This window comes from Ambystoma mexicanum, chromosome 7q (assembly GCF_040938575.1).
Source record: "Ambystoma mexicanum isolate Mex_15411 chromosome 7q, UKY_AmexF1_1, whole genome shotgun sequence".
Taxonomy (NCBI): domain Eukaryota; kingdom Metazoa; phylum Chordata; class Amphibia; order Caudata; family Ambystomatidae; genus Ambystoma; species Ambystoma mexicanum.
The window spans coordinates 1064140770-1064166327 of record NC_090941.1 but is presented as its reverse complement, the minus strand read 5'-3'; the positions used below and the strand labels follow the sequence as shown (position 1 = coordinate 1064166327).

The following is a 25558-nucleotide window of genomic DNA, read 5'->3' as shown; positions in this document are numbered from 1 at the left end:
ATCCATCCATTTTTACGCATGAGTGGCTCCTGATGGCCCCTCTCCTTCCCACTGCTAGTGCGAACTAGCAAACTATTCCCAACTCTTGGAACCTGGTCTGGCCTCAAGGGGAGACCCTCCACGAATAGTGGAAACCTATTCTGAATCACCTCTCCCACCTTCCTCAGCTGCTACAGCCCCTACAAAAGACCCTGTGTCACCCCTGCACTACCACGTGCGCAAGCATTGCAAGTACATTTGAGTACTAGGCTCCTCTCATTTTAGGGATTGGGCTACCTTTCAGTTAGGATTGTGTTTTATGCAGAACTGCCCAAAGACTATTTGCACTACCTGCTTCCTTCCCTTTCTAGGTTGTGGGCCCATTTCGTGCATTAACCCCTTAAGCCCCTTTTGGTTTTGTATATATGGATTTTGATAGGATTGTGTTGGGTTAGAAGTATTACTGTGCTTTTTATTTTGTGTTGAACCTCAAAGGCCTTGAAATAAATTTATTTGTATTTTAAATATATATATATACACCTGACTGGGAGTGATTTCTAAGTGTTCTTTACTCTGTGTGCTCATTGAGGTCTTTCAGTCACCCTCACCCCTTCTGAGACCTAGTCTTGACCGCCCCCAATGCTACCTTCATTGGTCTGGCTTGTCCAGAAGGTTACCCTGTTCCAAGAAACTAGGATGGCCTTCTGAACCTCTGCCCACCAGGTCAGAGTTCAGAAACACCTGGTCATTCATAACTGCCATCAAATGATAAGAGCACAAAGCAAAACATTGCCAGACAAAACACACGTGGAAGCACAGCACACAGTAATGCATTTCTCTTTGCAATTGAGTAGTGCTTGCTTGCACTGGTCATCAGAATATGAAACCCATAACTGAGCCAACTAAACAGATTAGCGCTTTATGATGTTTCGTAGATGCCTTCTTTTTTAATGAATGATACTATCAAGACTCTGATAGCAAGCAGACATTTTAGAGTTTGTGAAAAGGGTCGAGGTTAAAACAAGTCACTCCTAAATTCAACATTCACACAATGGTCAATAGTACACAAAAACATCTGAAGCACTAGTCATTAAGCAAAGGAAATTGGTCTAACCTACCGGACAGAAGAATGAGTTTTCAGTGATGAACGTAGCCACTGTGGGGTTGCTTGCGGACATGGCCATGATCAGGAGTAAGGCATCCCTGGCCTGCTGACCAATGACCCCCTCGTGGTGGATAAAGGGCACCAGGAGGGAGAAGATGATGAGATTGGCAGGACCCTTATCAGCTGAAGTGTGGAAAAAGAGTTCCAGGATGGACGGTTCTTTGGCCATAGACACACAAAGTTGGTTTAACAAGAGGACAAGGTTATTTTCAAGGATGGGTGATGCTGGACCAGGGGAGAACGTACTCAACAAGATTACAAGAGGCTTCAGGATGGGACCATGGCACAGCAGAGGCTGTCGGGACTGGCTGATCAACAGCTCATAAAGCTTCAGCTGGTCGACCTTCTTTTCTTCACTAAAATCCCGCTGTAGGTGCCAACGCAGCAGCCGCTCCAAGATGTTCTCTGAAACCACAAATCCAAGGATAGGGCCATGCGTAGAATCATCTTTTGGCCTGTCTTCAGCCAGCAGGCTCATCATCTGGTAGGTGTTGTTCCTCACTGAGCTGAAGTCATCTGCAGTCACCTGGTCTGGTTTGGAGCCCCGCTTTTCAAGAATACGCAGCACCTGAGAAGTAGGAGGCAGGAGAAAAACAGTGTCAAATGCTTTAATGGATAAAGCAGACTGGCCTTCTTACATGCTTTCAAATTTTATATCAAATAAGAGATCTAGTATTCCCAAACACCACCCTAAAGTAGCACACATTCCAGCTGTCTGAAGAGTATAGCCAGAGCCACCATTGACTATGTGAAGTAGACCTGTAGACTTATGAAAAATCGGAAAGTGGCTTTCCCATAACTACTGCTGAATACAGGACCGCTATCAATGTGAGAACTGATTTGGAAGAGAGTTCTGGTTTTAGGTGATATAGAAACAAATATCCTACCTATCACATGGCCAAGCTGAGCAGTAGTCAAGGGAATACATTTCCAACGAAGCAATCTTCACTCTCACCAAACACATTCACACTAACTACCCACTGGAGTTGGCTGGATCAGTAGTGCCAAGATTTAAAGAGGAATGCACCATTATGCACACAGACCTAGCCAAATGCGCATTAAAAACTAAAATGCACTGCCACATAGAGTCAAAAATACACCAAAATCAGCATGAGAACGAGCCGCTGGCAAGTGGTGAAATACAGAATACAATCTGAAATAATCTGAAGCATGCATATTACCTTGAAGAACAAGTGTGCGGGCTATCAAACAAAACGGTACCTTTCTTCAGCTACACCATTATTGTAAGGTACTACCTGTGAGGAACCTGAGGGCGTCATCACTTCTTTCCCCCTGGATCCTCCTCTCAGGTGGCCAGGGAAAGGCCATTGCTTTTGGATCTTGACCCTGGGGGCCAGGGGGGGGGGTATTTGAGAGGGAGGTTTCACCTGTGTGCAGGGAACTTGCAGAGAGGACATCCTTAGGTGAGACATGGCATCCCCCATTCCCTTTTTACAATGAATCCTCTATCCCTCAAGCCTTTGTCAGCTACTTTCAGCCCTTTCTCTTCTCTTCCCTCCAAACTGTCCCCCAGAAACACCACCTCAATACTGGGACAAGGAAGATACCCACTAGGAAGACATATCCTCATTTGATTGATACAAACACATATCAGAGACAACACTGAGTTATACATTATTCTTTTATTAAATCCAACATACTCAAACACCACTTTAGTACTGAGACGAAGAAGAGAGCTATGGAGGTATACAGGCGGAAGAACCAGGCATGTCCACCCAACAGGCTTTGCAAGAGTCAGGCAATTGCACTTAATGACCTAAACGTGGGGTCATTTAACACTCCTAACGGATATAAAGCTTGCTGCATGCAAAAAGGAGAAAATTCCAGGTCCTGGGAGTTGTGTCAAGCAGGAGAGAGAGACTCGAAGGCTGAGGGCGGCCGGGAGAGGGTGTAGAGGTCCTGCTACCCTCTGTATAGGGTCCACGCAGGAGAAGCTGTGGCACTCCCACCAACCCCAGCCGCCATGGGAAACCAGGAGAGCGTGTGGTGCTCTCTATGGCTGCTGCAAGGCACAGGCAAAGCTTGGGGAAGCCGGAAAGCAGAACAAGGAGCGTTGAGAGGGCCATTGCGAAGGACAACAAGCAGAAGGGAGCTGCAGTGTGTGACTGGTGAGTGGAAAACAGAACAAAACTCATACCAGGGTGCTCCAGGAACCTGTAACAAAGTCCTTTTGAATACCGAACGAACTGAAAGCTATTGCAAGTACTTTTGAATGCTGAAACAAGTACTTTTGAATATCAAACGCAGTGAAAGTTATTTTCAGCCCTTTTTGAATGCCGCACAGAGTAAGAAGCAAGTTGAATACTTGTGAATGGAGTGAAAGCGAAGTGGTGCGTGATGCAGATACCACGGAATGTATGGCATGAAACACAAGTAATGGCAAAGTCAAGAGAATACCAAGAAGGATATGAAATGAGAAACCAAGTGTTGGCACAAAGTTAAAAGGGGTCCAAGGGTTGCAGGTTAGGAGGAAACCTGTGTTGGCAAGAGCCAGAGGAATACAAAAAAAGTGTAACAAAGTGCATAGTGGCCAACAAAGCCACAATACAGTGTCAGAAGTGTGTGACACTGGGGAACCAACTAAACATTACTGTTAAAGAGAAGCAGTGACTAATTGTTGCTAGAAGCAGCCAAGAAGGGGTATCAGTTGTGTGACCTGTAATGGGTGGACCATGTGGTCTGACAACTGCGCCTAGGCTTAGTGCCCCCTGTATGAAAAAGCCAATACAAGTATACATAAAGAAGCTGGTGGTTTGCAACAACCTTGTATGTAATTTCAAAGTCAAGAAACAGAACTGCCTATGTGAACTGGTGAAACGTATTGATATTATTGATATTAAAGGAACTGGGAAGTGTCCCAAAGAACTGTGTTGTTTTGAACAGATGGAAAATTTCAACTTTTTTGAACTTGGGGAAGGGGAAGCTGATCATACGCCAAGACCTCGAAGAAGCTCTTAACATTCTTTTGAACACTATTCATTTTGATGCTGACATCCCTACATATTGTATACAGTTAGTTGTGAGGGTAAGTATAGGTTTTGGACACAGACAGACATTTGATTTGGACTATCCTTAGTTTTCTTTAGGTAGGGAAATCCATCCTGTCTTAAGTTAATAAAGCTTTTGAGAACCAACTTTGAATCTGTTGTCTGAGTCTACTTCATGATGCCTTCACATACCTTACAGACTATCTACTCCTTAAGGGCACAGACCCTTCTACTCTGAATGTGTTAGGTCCCTTTTTAAGAATATTTCCTTACTGCATGCTCTTCGGAAAGCATCAGACGAGCACCTTGTTAAAAAAATACTGCAATTTGTATTTTGTATTTGGTTTATTTATATTGGCTTTGCAAGAGTCAGGAAATTGACAATGATAAACAGAACAGTTTACTGGGATTCCTTCCTCATCCCAAATTCCCCACTGCATTGAAAGGCTTTCTGCTTATTATCACTCCCTTATCAGAACCAAAATGACATTAACTCGACTTACTGAAGAATAAGTTAGGTTTATTTTGTATGAGAGAAATGTTGCTAATTGAATTTTATTGTTTGTTGTGAAATGTATGAAATTAATATGATGACCCACTATGGAGTTTGCCTAACAAGCAGAAATAAAGGTGTCTTGTAGGCACAAAAAGAACACCAAGGTGTTATGCATTTGTTATGATACATCTGCACCAGAAATGGAGTTGAGACTAGAACTGGAGATTTGAGGGAGGGGTAGCTTTTCACTTTGTTTTTTTTTGACAAATGTACTCTCACCATTTATAAGTGAAACCTCCCCAACCCCCCGCCGTGAACAAGAAATTTAGGGAATACCCCCTTTTTGTTTAACACTCAGTAGAAGTTACAGGTTCTGATACTTCTGTCAAAGGATGCCCAAACAAACCCAAAGGTTGCTCAGTAACACTTGCATTCACTTGATTGATTCCTATCTCATTTGCCCCGTGCGCGATAACCTCTAATGTGAATACGAAACCGAAATGCTTGTGATAACGAAAAGTACGAGCAAAGTTTCAATAAACCATGTATTGTAATGTTGGAATTATATGTGATTATGAACATGGGTCAAATGTTTCCTAAAGGAAAACAAAGTACGCTACATGTGTCTATACACACTGGAAGAAATCGTCAATTGATAATAATGCCTAACATTAATTACATTATTATAATTGTTATACTTTACATATCAAAGCAGGCCCTAGGCTGCCAATGCAATAATTTGAGAAAAACAACATCCCAGGTTTAAATAAATTCATGTTCTACTAAAAACAACCCATTATTGTTACAATAAGGCATCCAGATAAATCCACAATGTTAGTACTGTAAGCTACAAGCTAACAGTTTTCATGAGATGATAATAGTATTTGATGACAAAGAAGTGCAGTGAGTAAATCCATATGCCATGGCCACTTTATAGAAAGACTGTAAACTAATGGCCAGTATTGAGTTCTTGGTGGGCATTCCTATATTTGCAGATTAGCTGTGATTTCAGTTGCCTCCATTTCAGTTCTCGATCCCCTCCTCTTGATGGCAGTGTCAATTGCATAAGGCTAGCCAAAAGGAGGTGTTTGGTGTTGTCTAATTGATGATGCTTCTGCCAATGAGTGGCAAGTGGATACTTTGCATCCTAGCTGGTGACAGTACTCAGATGTTCCCTAATCTTTTATTTCAATGCACAAATTGTGTTGCCAATATACTGTGAACCACAAACACATACGATACAATATATGACATATTTAGTGTTACAATTAATAAACATCTCAATCTTATGTGTGCCCAGTCCGTCAAATTTAACATTATCTGTTTCCAAGGCAAAAGGGCACATGGAACAATGGCCACATTTATGAAATCCGCCAATGCGCCTTTTGGTCAATCAATCTCTAGTCTTTGGTGTTTCTGCCATATAGGATGGACACAAAAGGCTCCCAAGTGTAGGCACCTTAGTGTAAGTAACACGTAGTAGTATCTAGATATTTTGATAAATCTTTCGCAAGGCATAATAAATGCCAATGCTTTTGTAATATGTGAAACACTTTATTACTGTCCTTATTCTAACAGGTACTAAATCTAAGTAAGTAAGAGTCTGAAACCCGATCTTTTAGTTTAGGTAACAGAGCAGCTCTCTCCATCTTGCTAACTTGAATCACTGCTTGATCCAGTAGAGGTGATGTACAGCCTCTATCCAAAAGTCTGGACTGAATATTATCACATTCAGAGGTCTTGCTGCAGTTTCTTTTTGGCCCTTATAAAGTACACTTTCGGAATATTAGATACTACTTACTTCCTATGCCAACTCTTGGCATGAAGTACTGAGTTGCCCTCTGTAGCTTTCCTAATTGTTGTGTACCCTGTGGGGGTAATGTTAATTTTAAAATCTAGAAAGTCAATGCTTGATCTGCTAGATGTATGAGTGAATGATAGTCCCCAACTGTTAGTATTGAGGTGTGTCAAAAATTCAGTCAATTTGCATTCTGTCCCTTTCCAAATCAGTATAACATTGTCAATGTATCGACGCCACAATTGTATATGAGGCAGATAAGCATGATTCACAAGCGCATATGTCTGTTCAAATTGATGCATAAATATGTTGGCCAGAGCAGGTGCAAAGCTTGCTCCCAAATTTAGGCAAAGTCTGATCACATGACTCCTAGAGAATGATGATAAATGAACCTGCAGAACCTGACCATATCTGTAAATAACTGTACATCTTCCTATATATAGATTGTCTGTATATTCTCTCCCACTGCATATTCGCTACCACTGCTTACTGTTGTTACCTTTAACCAATGATTGCTAGATTTGATGTTTTTCTGATACTTTTGTAACCAATGTAACATGTGTACTAAGCTGTATGACTTCCTACCTACTGCCTGCGCCCTGATACCTTCGGGTCTGGCGCGCACAATAAATACTAAACAAACAAACAATGCCGACCTGCTGCTTGTAAAACATACCATTGAACAGAAAAATATTGTTATCTAGTGCAAAAGCTAACAATTCCTTGATCATTTCGATATGATCATGAAAGAAGGCTAACTTCTCTCTGAATATGTAGTTAAAACTCAAATAGCCAATGCACTCTGAATAGACCTATAAAGGGACTCGACGTCCAAATTCACTGATATATGCCCTGTGCCAAATTCCAATTCATCAAGTATTTATAGTACATGTATAGTATCTCTTAAATAAGTCAGCGTCTGCTGAGCCTCTTTTAAGAGGATTTCATTAATTTACTGTGACATCGGCTCTGTAACCCAGCCCTTGCCGCTCATAATTGGCCTACCCTCAGGTATTTGGTCATAATGTTTGTGCATTTTAGGAAGGAAATAGATCGTAGAAATAGTAGGATGTTCCACCACCAAAACATGTTTTTCTCCATCTGTCAGGAGCCCTTCCTATGCCATTTAGTGATGAGTTTAATGGCAGATGCTGTAATAACCGTGGTTGGATTTGACATAAGGATACAGCAACACCCCAGAGTGTTTACATTATTTGGTGCAATTTGTATGTAGTCCTTTCAATCTAAAATCACTATGCTACCTCCTTTATCCGCTTCTTTGATAATGCAAGAATTGTTAGTAAGTCGTTTTTACAAGGCCAAAGTTTGGATTTGTGAATAGACAGTGTCTGATCTTCTAAAGTATACATATTTCTAATGGAAGGTATCACATACATTGTCTCCTGAGAAAATCAGGGTAAAGTGGGATTTTTTGGTCAGTTCTTCCATACACATGGATTGCTGTTCTATGTTTAACTCATTTAACACATCATTGATTGTGGATTCTGTTTCTTCTACCATGTCTTCCAAAGACATCAATACATGAGTGGTTAGGAGAGTTTGCATGGAAGTATAAGAGGGTGCCAATTGCGGTTGGGATAGCTGATATTATTTGACTTGAGTTGCAAAATATTTTTTCAATTTTAGTTTGCCAACAATTTTGAACAAATCAGTCTGAATATCTGTAAAGTTGTTTATTGATGAAGGCGCAAATGATAAGCCTTTATTCAATAGAGAAATTTTCTGTGGAGATGGCTGATATGAAGACATGTAAACTAAATTGGTTCTCTGGTTCAACTGTTGCCAAGCTTTTGTGATGCATCGTTCTGGTGTTGGATTGTGCCTCCACCAACGTTTCCCACTCCGCTTGTCCCTGAATCTGTGCCCAGGGTTAATATATTGTTAACTACGGGGTCTTGGAATTTCTTGGCCTGCAATTGCCGTTTTGGAACTACCATATTTGCTCCAAAAAAGGGGTCAGAATCGGTACAGCTATGTCCCCTCTAGTTGCAGTGGAGAATGTCGACACTGTTGTACTACTGGTATCTGCTTGTACGTCAGGATCGCTTTCTATGTTTGAATTCATTGGAGAAGAGTCAGCACTACTGCCCCTATACCTGGGAGGTTCATCATACTTAGGCTGATATGTATACACCCGATCCTCCCTGTAGTCTTTATCGTTCCTAGTAAATTTGCACAATTTTCTCAATTTGATCTCCTCTTCATATTGACGGAGAATGGAGAACATAGTTTTATAATCGTTCTCTTTGCTGGTAAGTGGTCCTTCCATTGCTTCTCTTTCTTGTTTAAGGGTCTCAATATATAAAATGATATGGACATGTTCCCTTTTTGCATACTCGATGAGAAGTTTAAATCATAGTATTGGAGCTGGCGGTTTAATTATCTTCCCATTGAGACGCTAAATCAATGTCTAAGGGATATTCAAAATCTGGCATTGACTATTCTAAGGCCAATGGGAATCTTATTTTGAGGCAAGTAATGCTCGAGTGTAATCAATTCCCAAAATGTATTTTTTTCACATATGCTAAATCTTTCAAGTCTCAAAAATGAGTGGCGAAGATCCTCAGATTGTGGTGAAATATGTTTGAAAGGATGTAAAGTGGAACCTCGTGGTGATAACAGTGCCTTGATATGATCATCTCTTGTTAAAAAGGTACTCCTCTGTTTCTGACAATTTAATATTGATTAGGATTTAAATAGAACTGCTGCTGCGGTAAAATGCTAGAAAACCTAATAGGAAAAAGGAAGGGGCACTTAAGCTAGAACCAGCTGCGCACGTCATTGGATTTGAGGATTATAAATAAAACAGCAGATGCACTTTGTCTGCTGCGGGTGGGCATGCAAAAACATAACCTTGGAACTGAATATTATGCAAAGGTTTACGTGTCGGAATAGGGGGGGGGACAGTGGTTTTGAATGTCCTATGTGGTAGTATGGGGAAAAGGTGTCGAAAGAAGGGGCATACCGTGTCTCAACAGCCTGTGTCCCACTCCCCGAGGACCCCCCCCATCCAGGAGATCTTCCCTCACTGGTCCACCCCCACAAACTGGATCCAATAGCAATGGCCGTGTCCTGGCCAACTGGATGACAGATCCCCGGGGACTAGCTAGGGAGAAACCTTCAGGTTTCTCACAGTAGGATCCCCCCTCTTCTGGGCTCAGATCCCTTTTAAACCAATGTTCAGAGAATTCTCGCTCGGGTGGCTCACGATTCACCCCAGACCCACCTCTATCTTTTTTTAAGTCAATTTGTCTCCCTCAGCCAGGCTCAAACCAATTGTGATGTATCTTGAACTATCAGACACTTATGAATGTGAACTGGGTTTAGCTTGACCCGTTGCATGACCACTTCAATTTCAATATTGCTTTTTCTCTACTCACCATCAGTTGGATACCTGACGAGACCTTCGAAAAAGCGCCCACATGGCGCCGGACCACTCTTATTGGCCTCCCAAAATTCAAATGTAAAGTTCAATTACTCCTTAGGTTCCAATTATATTTGCTTCGCATATCACAAATGCCTCACAGACTGTTCTCTTTATACAAAGTTGCCGCTTACAATCTTTGTTCAAAACACAAGCCAGTCTGCCATCAGTCTCACTGACTCACTGGCTGTGCTGTCATTTCTGCCACCGCTTTGTTGGGCAAGGTTTTCGGTCAGGCATGGTTCACCTCCTTTGAAGCTCTCAGGGTTCACAATGAAGGCTTCCCTCAGCTGGGCTCGAGCCTTCTCTCATGCAGCACAGTTCACACTGAAAGCTTCCCTTTGTCAGGTTCGAGCCTCCTTTCGCACTTCACAGCTCACTAAGAAGGCTTCCGTCAGTCGGGCTCGATCCTCCTTTCAAAATTCACAAAAAAGGTCTCGGGACTTCTAGTCTCAAAATGTACTGGGCTAATTTTGCTCCCAATTCACAGCTCCCATGTTCTGCCATTGGAAGCTGCAGGAGCTAAACAGGGATGTTGATCAGAGGCCAGGGCCTCTCACCTGCCCCTCAGAGAACTGGGTTTGGCTGCTTGCCCTGGGGGAGGGGTTTTGCTGTGGGTACCGCCAGGCAACCACAGATGCCCCTGTTCTTGCCGTTGGGAGGTACAGATCCCTCCTCCACACTGCAGTCTCCTCTCAAATAACAGGGCCAGTGTTTGGGCGGTTTTCTCCTCCTCCAGGTCTCCCGGGATCTCTGTAGCTCGCTAGGTCCTTCTCCTGATTCTTGGCACATTCCAGCATCCCCAACTCGCTGAAAGTGTACTTTCCTGCTCTGCCGTTTATGCTGCCTAGGAGAGTCAAGTGAAGTCAGGTGCAAGTAATTAAAGAGGGAGGCCCGACTTGGCCTGGCATCATTAATGGGACAGTGTGCTATAGAAAGGGGAGAGTATGTTTTCTGTGTCTGTGGTTCCCTGTTGGAAATCTTCATCCTCCCAACATCTCTCCTCCTCATCTCAGTGTTTGAGGGAAAGGGGGGTGGAGGGGAGTTGGGAAGTCAATAACTCCTGTATAATAGGATGTGGAAGAGGTCAAAAAGGGCAGAGGATACCATATTTCATCATCGGGTGCCCCTACTCAGCTACCCTTGGGTTTTTCACAAGCAGCATGCGTGAAGGCATGAATGTTCTAAGACCACTTATGGTAAGCTAGGGAAACTCCTTTCTATGGGTTTTGCAAACTCTGCAGGTTTGCACCCAGAGTTTCTCTGTGTGTTGTGTAAGGAACACATGGTGGCAATAGTAAGACAGACTCAAGTGACCACAGGTCAAGGGCGTTTATTGAACTTTTGCAGGTGTGTGATAAAAGCCTATCTAAATCTAAAGATGGGAGCATGCTACGGCCATCAAATAATAAATAAGGCAGTCCTAGTAGAGTTGTGTCAACATAAAAAGGGCCTATACTAAAAACAACTATTCCCAATCCTTACTACTAGTTACAAATAGTGCGGGGTGCAATTCATGAAAAAGAACGAAGTGCTCAGAAAATGATAAGTCAGGATACTTAAGCCGTTGGCCTCCCTTCCCCACGTTTTCAGCACTGGGCAAGGCGGTTCACTTGAGCAAATCGCACACTCTGGCTTGTGCGGCACGAGGATACAGTTCCAGTTTTACAGTCCACAAACTCAAGACCTTCTGTGTTCAAGTCTCTTTACTTTTCATCAGTCTCTTGATGTAGAGGGTCTACTGTAACAGAAACCACACGCAAATGTTTTCTTTAGTGTTCACAGTATTGACTTTGGGTATTCACCCTGGATACCCTTGAACCGGGTTCAGATCCTTTTCACAAATAAAAAGTTCAATGTTGGATCCCGCTCTTCCGGGCTGAGATCCCTTTACCAAAACAAGGCTCAATTAGTCTCCCTCAGCCTGGCTCTGACCAATTGGAGTTTCTTTATATTGTCGAAGACCTTAGAATGTGTACAAGGTTTAGCAAGACCTGTTTCATGATCACTTTGATCTTAATATTTCTTTCACACTCAGCATCAGTTGGATACCTAACAGACTTTCAAATGAGCACCTGCGTGGTGCCAGACCACTCTGTGTATGGTATCTCCTCTTAATTGCCCTAGAGTTCAATTCTGAAGTTCAAGTAATTCTTTCTGGCTTTCAATAACAGTTGCATTGTTCATTCCAAACGCTTCATACAATGTTCCCTTTATACAATGTTGCCGCTTGCAACCTTGGTTCAAAACGCAAGCTGGTTTGGTAACAGTCTCTCCGACTTGCCTTTTCGGATGCTGCTTTCTTGTAGGTGCCAAGGACAGTACCACAGCAGCAATCGCTCCTCCCCGCCTTAGTGATCGACGCGGAAGAACCCCGGGTACCCCCAACATAATGTAGGATTGATCAGCCTTAGTTCCATGGTTTTCGGTTTCTCACATTCCAAGGCTTGTGAAAGTAATGGTTTTTATGGGTCAATGGTGCTTCCCTTCTTGCAACCCTCTCCGGTCTTGCCTTCTTCGTCTTTGGAACAACTATTTCCTCGTGTGTATTGCCTCGCTCAGAGTGTGCTTTAGTGCTCCGCCCTTTATCTGTGTGGGGAAGTGTGATGAAAGTCAGGTGTGTGTAATAATCCACAATTGCATGACCTTGCCGGTCCATGGTGCTGAGACACGTCAGGTATACAGCTCTGGTGTTAGTCCGCCGTTGTCGCTCACAGTGAACTGTCCATGAGAATGAGTTTGTGTCTGAAAAGGGGTGGGGAGGGCGGTTGAATTCCTAGGTATCCTACCTCGTAGGATGTGGAAAAGGTGTTACTTGGAAGGGGATACCGCACCTCACCCTCCGATGTCCCACTTCCACTCCCCGAGGACCCCCATCCTCGCGCACTGGTCCACCCCAGGAACTGGATCCAAAAGCGATGGCTGTGTCCTGGCCACCTGGATGACAGATCCACAGGCATTAGCGGGTGAGACACCTTCAGGTGTCTCACATTTGAGTGATGGCTGTTCTGTTCTTAGAGCCACTATAACCCTTGAAAATAATTCTGGTATACCGAGTCATTATGAGCAGTGCAATAAAAGGAGTCCTCTGGGAAGGATGTACAGCATCTCGGGGGGGCGGTGTGTGAGGCAGTGAGCAGGCAGTATTTCACCTCATACACACCCTGGAAGGTGCCTCTCCCACATACCAAGATGGGAAGTCCAAACGCCTCACAATTCAATCTCACTGCTAGTAGAGGCAAATGGACCCCTGCCTGTTGTGAAATTCAATTTTAGACTCTGAAGACGACACAGAATAAAAATACTCATTTGCCATTACTTTCCAGGTAGCGGGGAAAAGGAATTGCCCCAAGCATGCATAAATTGCATTTGCAACAATGAGATGAACCAGAACATGCCTGAAAACCAGCATGCAGTACGTTCACCTATGTAAACATCATGACATGTGTTGGACACCATCATGCTAATTTTAAATGAGCTAGATAGTCCTCGGAGGGGACCGCATCTAGAACCACCCACACACAGCGAGCAGCTAGGGATGTTGATGCGATTATTTTCCAGTAGGGTCAGTAAAAAGGCATGCAATCTGGGCAGTTCTCAGGTTTCCGTGCCTTTTAAAAGATGTGCTGGAAAAAAAGCAGTATTGGCAGCCACCACAGGTTATCACGGATGACAGCATTACAACGAATACCTTTGGATGCCACCTTCTTTTTTCACGTGTTAAAATCAGGCCGTAATCCACATGGATTCAAGCAACTCCTCCAACATCAAAATTGGATGCAGCAAACATACTTTCGGTTTCCCTTCATGGAGCAGAGAAACACACGGAATCTATTTTCTGGTCTGTCAGTAGAAACATGACAAAAATGGGACAGATGGTAAAAACAGAGCTTTTTGCCTCCCGTTTAACTGCCGGCCCCATGTAATGCCTAATTTACAATTAGGCAGTATGTGGGCAATACGAATTCTGGAATTAAATGTACCACAATTAACTTTCTAAGGAGGGACTATGAAAGAACTCTTCATAATTTATACTCCAACTGCTGCTTCCAGGTCTGATATTGTACACACCTATGGCATCACCCACCTTGCCATTTCTTTTTGATCATGATGAAGTGCAAAAGGTGTGAGTCCCTATATTTTCAAAAAAGAACTTGACATTGTGTTCAGTACTGTCAATTATACACTATGGATAGACTCAAGAATGTGTGATCTTTTAGTGTTAAATATCGAGCCATCCTGCAACACCCAGACAGATCTGTCCGCATGAGGGGGATACGTTCCTTGCACAAGCTTCTGCTTACAAAAGTGGAGTTTGATACATGAAAGAAATAATCTTTAAAACGTCAAAGTCTTCCTGGGTTAGTCTCCCCCTCAAACATTTGGCAGTAAGGATACCGATTATCAGCAAAAGCGAATTACCTGGAGGTCAGCAATCAATGCAGAGGAGAGGTGAATAGTGAATGCAGCTGTCGATAACGGAGAGTCTGATCTCGTCTTAGCTTGTATTTAAACCACTTCTGAAACCAATACAGAGCGCGACGAACAACGCTGTTTGGGAAATAGATCAAAAGTGGAAGTGAATACCCTTGGATGAAGGGAGAAGACCCCAGGTACTGAGGCTTGAAGAAAGGAGAGAGCCTACCCCAAATAAGTATAACAAGTACTGTGAAACCAAGACTGTCAAGGGAACAGAATCATAAAAGAGAGAATCCAATACCAAGAACACAGGAGAGGGTGACTCATAATTTGGATGTGGGCATACAAAACCTAGGGTTTGTGAACCCTCAAGTATATAAGAGACATACAAGTAATAACCCAAGTATAAGAAACTATCTAAAGTAAAATTGTCGTAAAGCTAGCATTAAAGAGAATGCAAGGCGCACAAGTATATGGGAAGAACTTGATAAGCTCATGAAAGAAACATCAAGACACTATCAGGGAAGATAACTTAAACCACAGGTCATAGGAGAAAGCCTTAAAGAGAAAGCTAGCGGGAAGAAGGCAAGAAGAGAGACGACCAGCAGCAAAGAGACATTATTTTAGCCTATTTTGAGTTATTTGTGTTAGTTATAGGGTCAGGTAGACTGAGGACAAATTATACCCTTTGACTTCCTGGTGCCAGACAAGCAGCTTTAGTCAATCTAAATAGACAGGGCGCTCCCTTTATTAATAAGTAAAGATAGGCCTTTGTCTTATAGTTTCATTAAAGAAAGGTAACATGTCCTCAATGTGCCATGTCTCCTCCTTCTGACCCGCCACACCATACAACTAGAATCAAAGGAAGGGAATATATATACAAAGTTAACCGGCCAGAACGGAGAAACTCAATCGAGCTAATTTCGAGGTATATCCAGTACCTGCAGTTGGCAAAGAGACTGATCTGCAGAACCCGAAGATTGTCTCCACTACAACTTCCTGGAACTCTAGGGCTCAAATTTGGGGCAAAAATGAAGGAGGTTTTGCCAACTAGGACAATATAAACTGGCAATTTAATGAATTCAAGTGACAAACTTCACTAAAATGTTATCAAGTTCTTTAATAAAAACCCTTGAAATGCTTGAAATGTCTGAAAGTTGTTGTGTTATTAAGGACATCGTGACACTTGATGGTGTAAGGAAGGTATGGCATCAAAGTAAGACAGACACAAGTGATCACAGTTCAAGGGTGTTTATTAAACTGTAAAAATGGGTGAGATAAACACCTAATCTAAACCTAAATCTAAGATGGAAGCAAGCTACGACCATCAAATAATACTAATACAGTCCAAGTGGGGTCTAATCAAATAAAAAGGGCCTGTACTAAAAAAACGATTGGCAATCCTTATCGCTACGCTACAAAATAGTGCGGGATAATGTTCACCAGAAAAGAAAGAAGTGTTCACAAAATGATAAGTCAGGATGTTATGGCCGGGGTTTCCCTTCCCCACGTATTTAGCACGGAACAAGGCGGGACTCTTGAGCACAGCACACTCCAGGGCTTCTCCATTATGAGTTTACAGTTCCTTTTTCCTCGATATCAGGGCCTTCTGTGTCCAAGTCTCCCTCTTGCAAAGTCTCTTGTCTCGGAGGGCCTGATATGCCAAAAACATAACAAAACAACATTTCTTTCTGCTAGTCTACATGTCGGGTGATTACTGTTCACCCTAGGATCCCACTCAGCCGGGCTCTGATCCTTCTCTCAACGATAGCCTCCCTCAGTCTGGCTCAGACCAACCACTCACTGTGGCCATCCCTCGGTCGGGTTCACATTTGCCACAGTAACACTATGTCATAATCTCATCAGAAAGCGGTGTTCCCTTCCCTTAGCTTAATCTCGGCATCCCTCCATCGGGTTCACATTTGCCAGAGTTCACAGTTCCAACAAAATGTCATTCTAGACCCCTTAGGTTCTATCCCTTTACTTAAGTCTTGATCTCAGCCCCCAGCCATAGTTCATTCACCACAATGTTCTGGGGTGTGTTAGGGTTCACCCCAATTTGCAGACATCACTCAGTCCGGTTCACGTTTGCATCCCCAATGTGTCAAAGACTTTCTACTGTATAATGGGTTTGGTTTAACCACTCTGGCACTTCACGTCGGCCTCCCCTAAGGCGTCTTGGTACTTGTTTTCGGGAGAGGCGCACCAGCCAGAGACCTTCGAATGGTGCTGGACCACTATCTATGGTGCCAGTTTCTCTCACCAAAAGTTCACATTAGTCACCCTCTGCCGGGCTCGGACACTTCTCACAAAGTTCACAGGGGTTTCCCTCCGCCAGGCTCAAACCCTTCCCGCAATCTTCAAAATTAGGTTTTTGGACTCCCGGTCCCAGAAGGCCCTTGTGATACTTTTGCTCCCATTTCGGCATTCCATGTTTTGGGAGCTATAGGAGCAACAAGGGTGATGTTTCAATGAGGTCTTAGTCTTAGTCTTACCTCCTGCCCCTCATATACCTGGGTTTGCCTGTCTGGCTCCAGGGGAGGAGTTCTTCTGTAGGTACTGCCAGGCAACACCCAACTACCACTGTGCTTGCCTTCTGGAAGTACAGTTCCCTCCTCCACCCTTCAGTCTCCTCTCAAATAGCAGGGCCAGTGTTTTTCCAGGTCTTCCAGGGCTTCTGTAGCTCACTAGAGCTCTCTCCTTCTCTCCGGCACCTTCCAGCATCCCCGAGTCGCTTAAAGTGTGCTTACCTGCTCTGCCTTTTATACTGCCCGGGAGAGACAAGTGGAGTCAGATGGGAGTAATTAAAGAGGGCGGCCTCACATAGCCTTGCCTCATTAATGGGACAGTCTGCTGTAGGAAGGGAAGAGTCTGTTTTCTGTGTGTCCCAGTTGGTAATCTTCATCCTCCCAATCCCTCTCCTCCTTGTCTCAGTGGCTTTAGAAAAGAACAGAGGAGGAATTATGGGGATGGTAGTTTTTCACTAGTAAATTTACTGTCAACCAGGCTATGTTCCACAGATTTGCAACAATGGGAGTTTTTATATACTAAAATTCATCTATACATTATTATGGGATTCATCAGGACAGCACCATATATGCATTATGACCAACTATTATATGTATTTTATTAACTCTCTTCTCTCCCTTCTTTTCTCTCCTTCCTTTTGCCTTTTTGTTCCCTTTGTCTTCCCCTCTTCCCCTTTGGTCTTGTCTTTTCTATAATTTCTTTGGACTTTTGTTTTGTCCTGTTTTTAACATGGTTATCGGTTTATTATGCTCCCTTCAGGTATACAAATGTCACTCCTTTTTTTACAATGTTTCGTTTCTAAAGGTTCAGAAATGAAATGTTATAGTGCCAAGAGTATCAAACTTTACGCCCTGATGACGACCCTAGAGGTTTGAAACACGCGTAGGCGTGTCTTTGTTATTCTATGGTTTTGGAATATGATGATTCTCGTAACAAGCCTTGAGCCGATTATACTATCATAGGCGTGTCTTTGTTATTCTATGGTTTTGGAATATGATGATTCTCGTAACAAGCCTTGAGCCGATTATACTATCATAGGCGTGTCTTTGTTATTCTATGGTTTTGGAATATGATGATTCTCGTAACAAGCCTTGAGCCGATTATACTATCAAAGGCGTGTCTTTGTTATTCTATGGTTTTGGAATATGATGATTCTCATAACAATCTTTGAGCTGATTCAACTTGAGCTGATTCAACTCAGGATCCAACAATCAAATTGAGTCTAATATGTAAGGATGTGATTAACAATGTTTCTTTGTATCTTGTACACAAGTATGCAATATGTTTTGGTATGCTTTGATGCAATAACATTTTCAGTGTTTAAGAGAACACCAATTTCCGTGTTAAAGAGAACACCCACTAAAATTGTAATTTCTCCGTTCAGAGTGTGTGAAGATAACATATGCATATATTCTTTTCCATTAAATCAAGCCATTTGGCACATACTAACTAAATTGGTCCAACATTCTTTAAGTCTCTGTGAGCGCAGAACATGAGGTAACCATTACATTTTCTCTATTCAAGATCCAGTCAGTAAGAAACACCTTTTTCTTAACTTTTAGAGGAGAGCAAAGCAATTAATTACCTGATGAGCCCACTTCATTCAGAGCCTTTACACACCTCCCCCCCCAAGTGTTCAAGACATAGGAAGAGGCTGAGATCAGAATATTCACCAAAGGGACAACAAAAAAAACAAAAAAAAGAAAAGAGTTATCTGGAGGATCCAGAAAGCAGCGGAAAAAACGCAAGCGAGCCCAGCCTATCCTTGATGTTTAGGAAGATGTGCCAAAGATGTGACGAATAGCTGGCAGAGGGAAACCATTTGGTAAGCCCAAAAACCTTCTTCATAGCTTTCCCACGACCTGATCCCAGTTTCCCAAAACCAGATATGCCTCGGCCCCAAAGATCAATTTCAGGACTAATTTCTGGTGGTAATATAGTAAAATGGGAGATTAGGAGAATGTTCCAAATTTTCCATCAAGGCAATGCATTTGGGTAATTGCCGAGAGGACCAAAGACAGTGCCGGTTTGGAATTTGATTGAAGGTCGGGGTTAGGAGCCAGTGTTGCACCCAAGTATTAAACTTGTCAACCCTTTCCAGTTTTTTCCCCAAAATCAACCATTTGGGACTTGGCTTAGACGACTTCAATCTTCGACATTGCTTAACCAACAGAATCTTTGATTTCTCAGGATTGAAGGTCAAGTCTAGATTCTGGCGGTACTCGTTAACAGCAGTAAGTGCACGCTGTAGACCTATCGGGGTATAATCAGTAAGAAAGGTGTCATCTGCAAACAAAAGATATTTAAAGACCACATACCCAATTTGAGAAATGTAGAGGCTAAATAAAAAAGGTGCTAACACACAGCCTTGGCGCAGCCCACGATTTACAGACACCCACTCAGTAGGATCCTGCCTGGTGCAGGCGTACTCTCAGCCTATTTTCAGAATGGATAGCCATCAATAAATTAAGCAGGCCGCTCGGACACCCACAAACGCACCTTTTTCTCCATAGAGTATTTCTATAAATGCAATCAAAAGCCTTACAGATGTCCAAGAAGGCCACATATAGTGGCCTATTTAGTTCTTTAGCCTGCTTAAAAAGTAGTTGCAGAATTAAGCAATAAGATGCAGTGTTGACATCCATTTTAAAACCAGATTGAAAAGGATCAATGATATTCACCGCTTTTGCTCAGATCAGGAGTTTTCAATAAAAAGTAGCAAACATTTTTATAAGAGCTGTCTAAAAGTGAAATAGGCCTATAATTGTTAGGATCTGACCAATTTCGTTTTCTTTTTTTTTTTTTAAATAAAAGACAACTGTAGCCTGCTTCCATTTCATCGGAATTATGGGAAAGTGCATAACCTTTAAAAACAAGTCATATCAAATATTTGCCCATAGATCCGGATCAGTTTTAAAAGTGACATTAGACAAGTCATATGGCCCAGGAACTCTCGATGATTTAGCAGAGCATATAGCAGTCCTAACTAATAGGCAATCAATGGGGCAAGCCTTTCCAACATGTCAATTCTCCCTCACCAAAACACACATTGGGAACAGTCCTATAATTAGAATTAGAAGAATACAAGGTAGTGAAGTGCTCCTTCCACACATGTGCAGAAATAGGTTGAAGCTGCAGATAGGTCTGAATCAAAGGATTCTTGATCAACAACCAAAAATCAGTTCCAGACCTACGAACCATGGTACCAACCATTTTCTCAGCATCATTATTCCATTTGTTTATTCTATGCGCGTTACACCAGTTTCTCTATTGTTGCTTAAGGTTCCTAATGATAGAAATACTTTCGGCCTATCCTTTTTTAATAGTCTAATAGCTTTTCGCAAGACTTTCTTTTTATTCTGGGTCTGTCTGTCAAACGAGTGAATAAAAGGCTTACTCAGAGTATTACCATGGTTGACAAAGAATTTCGAAACCTCACTTAAAAATTGTTTGCCAAAAAATAGCGTAGTCATCAGGATGCAAGGAATCAAACTCATCTCGAATAAGTTCATTTTCCATAGCATTATTAAATCTTCTTGCTAGAGATGGCTTCCAGAGTAGAGCATGATTCTGATCCACCACCTCTACATGAAGAGGAGGGGGCCCCCAGGTGTAATAGACCTAGATCCCAATCCATGATCAAAATAAGGTGTCTGTGATCACTACCCTTAAGGGACTCGTCCACATGCATTGATAAACAACGATTAAAAAGATCTTGGGAAATAAAGATATAATCCAAGGTTGAAAAAGTCACACCATTAGACCATGTTGGGGTCGAGGGGATGTCCCCAAGTATATTACCGTTGATCAACATAAGACTCCAATCACTCATAGCCTTCCTAAACCTTATACCCCTAGACTTATCCGTAGATTGGCACTTGCTCTTACTGTTGAAGTTTTCTATATTTGAATCAAGACAATCACTGTTAAAGTCAGCCATGACAATCACATGCACATCGTCAGACATATAAATTCAAGCAACGAGCCAAATTGTAATGTTTGGCATCAGTTGGCTTGGGGAGACAAAAGACGCTCCTGGTAGCTGTTGGTGTTAAGCTAAACAGGCACTTCTAGGCTACAAGTAGGAGAAAATTAGCTCCCAACTCCCTCAATTTTGAACTCTGCGCTAGAAAATATCTAGAGTATCACCCTTCATCTATGCAGAAGAGAATAGCTCGGTGCACAAAAGAAACAAAAAAAACAAAACAATTTTTTGATTGTTTAAGGGACTTAGGTTTAGTCACCCCAAGTTTCCTTGGGTCATCCAGACGTGGACCCCTTGCTCACTGTGCTCAGAGAGGCAGAGCTCCAACTTACTGATGAGGCCCAACAAGCGTGAAACACGAGCATGGGGTTGCTGTTGGTACTCTTGTTCAGAAGACAAATGCATAGCATTCTGGTGCTGCATTCCCCATGTGGGCAGGACCTACACAGACATGCAAATGGTTATTTCCCTCCTGTGAACTACAGTGAGCTAAAGTGTGGCTGCGGACTCTCGAGTGGGTACCTTCCCAAAGAACAGGTCATTTAGCAGTGTTCGTTCTCGCAGAGGGGCGCCTATGGACTAGTTTTTGCCTGCACAAAAGAACCTACCTGTCACAGGTGATCCATTCTTCACTCCTGCAGAAAGGATTGGATTCTGTTCTCACCGGTTGTCAAGTGGGCCGAGTGGTCCAACTTAAAGCGGTTTTAGGGTTGGTGGTTGTTCAGACGGGGAAAGTGGCAGCAGACCTTTTACATACTGAACACTTTCTTTGGACATCTCTCCTTTCCTGCGGTTGTTGGCTTTGTTGTTACACCTTAGCATTTGTTGCAGCCAGAAAATAGATAGGGGGAAAACAGCTTTTGATAGATAAGGACAACATTGAAGATGGCACAGCCACCAAGGACTTGGCTGTGGCTTTAGACACCTTAACATTCTCCAGTTACAATTCCACCTTTGGATGTGTGCTGCCAAACAGCATGACTAACAGTTTTGCCGGATCTCTGCGGGAAACTTCCACATATGCAGCTAAAAATGCCTGAATATTACAGCGATTATTCCCACAAACCTATCTAGGCAGACCAATTTTGAGGTTCAACTTGGCTGCTTTGTTTTCAGTCAGGCATCATCTGCCATAAGCCACGTTGTATGCGTGTACCTGAACAAAATGCAGGCAATGTTGGCAGAACGTAGAGTTGCACTCACAGAAGCAAAATCCTTTCTGTCAAAGGAATCATATTTTTTCGGCTCACTGTTGGGAAGGGAGTGAAGTCACTAGAACCCTGCAGAACTAGACTTTTAGGCGCAGGGTGAGTCCCCCATGTCCCCAAATGCTTCAAGGTCAACTTATTAAACACAGGTGGGGCAGATGAGGACTCTTCCCAGATCACCATTACGGGGTGGGAGCAGGAATTCTGATTGATAATGCTGCTACAAAATATTGATCTCTGCATTGAATCCCTTCGTTTGTCATGATGGCAAGACGCCCTGGGGAGTTAACTCTTAACAACTGTGCGGAAGGAGGACGAGGCCACCGAATGACCCGCTGCCACGGAAGGGACTGGAAATTCCATCTTGGACATTGTGATTAGCCTATTAGCATTTCTCAGGCTTTCCACTTACCCTCCGGGTCATGATTATGATAATGGGTCATACTTGAATACACTGGAGGTTCTTCTGTCCCAAGACTTTGCATGCCAAAGACGATCAAGCCATCGCCCTCATCAAAACCATTTTAAAGCTGGCCAATGAAAGTTTCCTATGGTCGGGTAGCAGTATAAACACCCCTCACTCTTGAAACAGAAAACATAATGTGGGGCAAGCTTAGGTGCTACTGGTGTCAGAGGAGGAACTGAATCTGGCACCACTTCCACTTTAAGTGCCACAAGTCCAGATGTCAGTCTAGAAAAAGAGTTATGCTGGCATTGAGACTTTTGCCATGCAATGGCCAACAATGTTCAATGAAGGAGCAGATGGCAAGCAAGTGTGTTAACCCACCTGGGTATATGATATGATGTGGCATTCATAACATGCCTGTACACAAGTGTTTCTAGGGGCAACAAGATATGAAGGAAGAAACAGAGGTGGAGAAAAACGAAGATCTTACTAGGCCTCGTGTCATTCAGATCACGCAAGTGCAGAGAAGTGTTAGGGGAGAAGTGCGGAGATAGGAGGGAGGAAAGGAGAAGCGCAGGTAACTCAAAAGGGCAGCCAGTGGGTGGTTCATAAGTGCAGATAAAAGGGACTGTAGGGTTGCAGATACAGACCCTTAGGTGCTGGGGTAGTCCGGAGGCAGTGCAAGGGCAACTGGACAAGAAGGAGCGTGGGCCCTAGTTTATGGCGTAGCCAGGTGACCAGTGTGTGGAGCAGTCAGGGCATCAGCAGGGGAGAGGAAGAGAGAAAGCAGAAGCAAAAAGACAGGTCTTGAGTTGCTTGCAGAACCGGGTGTGGTTCTGCTCAAGTTTGAGAGAGATTTAGAGGCGGTTCCAGAGGGAGGCCTCAGCCGAGGATAAACATCTGCCCCCAACTCTCTGCTTGGAAAAGCGACTGACCCTCAGAGAGTTGGAGGTAGATGAGCGGAGAGCTTGAGAAGGAAGCTATTTAGGAAGAAAGAGCTGGAAATAGTGCAGTACCAGGCCGCAGAAAGCCTTGTGGACGATGCAGAGGGTCTTGAACTTGATCCTTGCCGCCAGTGAAGACATTTCAGAGCTGGAGAGATATGATCTTTGAGCTTGTGGCCAAGGACAAGTCTCGCAGTCCTGTTCTGGATAAGTTGTAGAGGTCCGAGAGTAGAGGCAGGATGATTTTGAAAGAGGCTGTTGCAGTATTCCAGCCTAGAGAGGACCAGTGCTCTCGAGACACTGAGCTTCTGGGAGGAAAGTGAGGAAAGGAAGACTACCTCTGAGGTGCAGCTGATAGTTTGACTTCTTAGAGATGTCAGAGATGTGAAGAGAGAAGCAGAGGGTGGAGTCGAAGATGACCCCACGGTTCTTAGCCTCAAAAGTAGGAGCAGGAAGAGGGCACAGAGTAGCCAGCCAGAGAGAGAGATGAAAGGAGTGAGCTTGTGTGCCGATGAGGAGGATCTCAGTCTTACTGGCATTGAAGCAGAGATCACTGGCGGCACACCATTCCTGAATTGCGGTCAGACAATCTGGAATGAGAGGAGAAGAGGCGGCCAAGGGGAACCTGAAAGAGAGCTGGGTGTCATCAGCATAGCACTGAAAGTTGGAGCAGAAAGCAGCAATGCGGTTGGCAAGAGGTGCCAGGTATTGGTTGAAATGCCAGGGAGAAAGGTTAGACCCCTGGGGAACACCACAAGTGGAAAGATCGATAGAAGAGAGGAAAGACCCCAGATGGACCTGAGAAGGTCAATCAGAAGAAGAGAGGTCTGCCAAGCCAGTGCCTGATGAGTGATACCCAGGTTATCACGGAGGCGATTGAGCAGGATGGCAGGGTTGACCATATCAAAAGCAGAAAAAAGATCGAGGAGAATGAGGACAGAAGGAAGGTTAGAATCAAGGTTAGAGAGCAGGTCTTCACAGGAGTTCAGGAGAGCAGTTTCCGTGCTTCTGGCAGCTCTGAAGCCAGACTGGTGATTGTGGAGACAACCAACAGATTCAATGTGCAGATTAAGCTGGGAGATGTCCAGCTTTTCCAAGAGTTTGCCCAGGAAAGGAGTGATGGAGATCAGGCGATAGTTAGCCAGAGAGGAGGGATCGGCAGAGGGCTTCTTTAGGAGGGGGTGCACAAGGGAGTGCTTAAGGGGAAGGTTCCAGAGGCAAAGGGGTGATTACAGAAATCAGCCAAGGCTGGAGCAAGGGTGTCAATGTGGTCATTGATGGTTTTGCCTAAACAGGGGAGAACCTGTTTTGATGAGACTTTCATAGATCGGACTTGTCTAGAATCCTTGTCAGTGAGAGGTAGAGAGTGCTGCAGGATTGGCCAGCTCCTTGCAGATTTTGAAGAGTTCAGCCGGGTTGTTAGATGCCGCAGAGACGCATGCTTGGATGTAGGTTCTCTTCTTGGCGAGGACAGAGAGTCTGTATTGCCTTTGGAGCAGGCGGCAGGCCAGTTTGTCAGAGGGTGCCCCTAATGCCCTCCAAGTCCTTTCAGCCACCCTGTTCTTGCGTTTGAGGGCAACGAGGTCTGAGTCGTACCAAGAGTTGCACTTGGATGTGGGCTTCAAGCGGATCCTCATGACAGCGGCAAGTACATTAAGCGCGTTCAAGATAGAGAAATGAAGGTTAGATAGGGCTGTGTCAGGGTGTGAGAATGAGGAGACAAAGTATCGGCAAAAGCCTCCGCTGACACACGCTTCATGGGTCGGATGACCGAGAAGTTACGTGGCAGTGATGGAGTCGGCTTGGCCTGAGGGGTAGAGAGAGGAAGGTGGGAGGAAAGGAGAAAATTATCACTCCAGGAGAGAGGAGTGGTGAGAGGGTTGGAGAGGCGGAGGTCTGAGGAGATGCAGAATGAATAGAGCCAGAGGGAATAATAGAGTGAGAGAGTCACAGAGGTTGCAAAAGAGTCCTGAAGTAGCACAGGGAGCATCCAGGGCGGCCTTGCAAATTTGAAAAATCCCATTAGACCTGCAGGGAGAGTTCATTAGTTTACAAACTCACCATACGAGAAAAGCACTTGTGACGGGTGACACAATATTTACCAGTGTTTTCTGTAAAATAGAGCATATCATCATAAGCACACTTCGGATTTGGTACAATGCTGCCACCCAAAAAG

General features: G+C 43.6%; 1 protein-coding gene across 4 annotated transcripts in view; it reads right to left on the bottom strand.

Annotated features, from left to right (window-relative positions):
* FHIP1B (FHF complex subunit HOOK interacting protein 1B) overlaps nucleotides 1-25558 on the bottom strand; it is an 889991-nt gene that overhangs the window by 440282 nt on the left and 424151 nt on the right. For all 4 annotated transcript variants that reach the window (XM_069640430.1, XM_069640429.1, XM_069640431.1 and 1 more), the window contains one exon: nucleotides 1098-1712. In XM_069640430.1, coding sequence (XP_069496531.1) covers nucleotides 1098-1712 — 615 coding nt within the window. The remainder of the gene's footprint in view (nucleotides 1-1097; nucleotides 1713-25558) is intronic.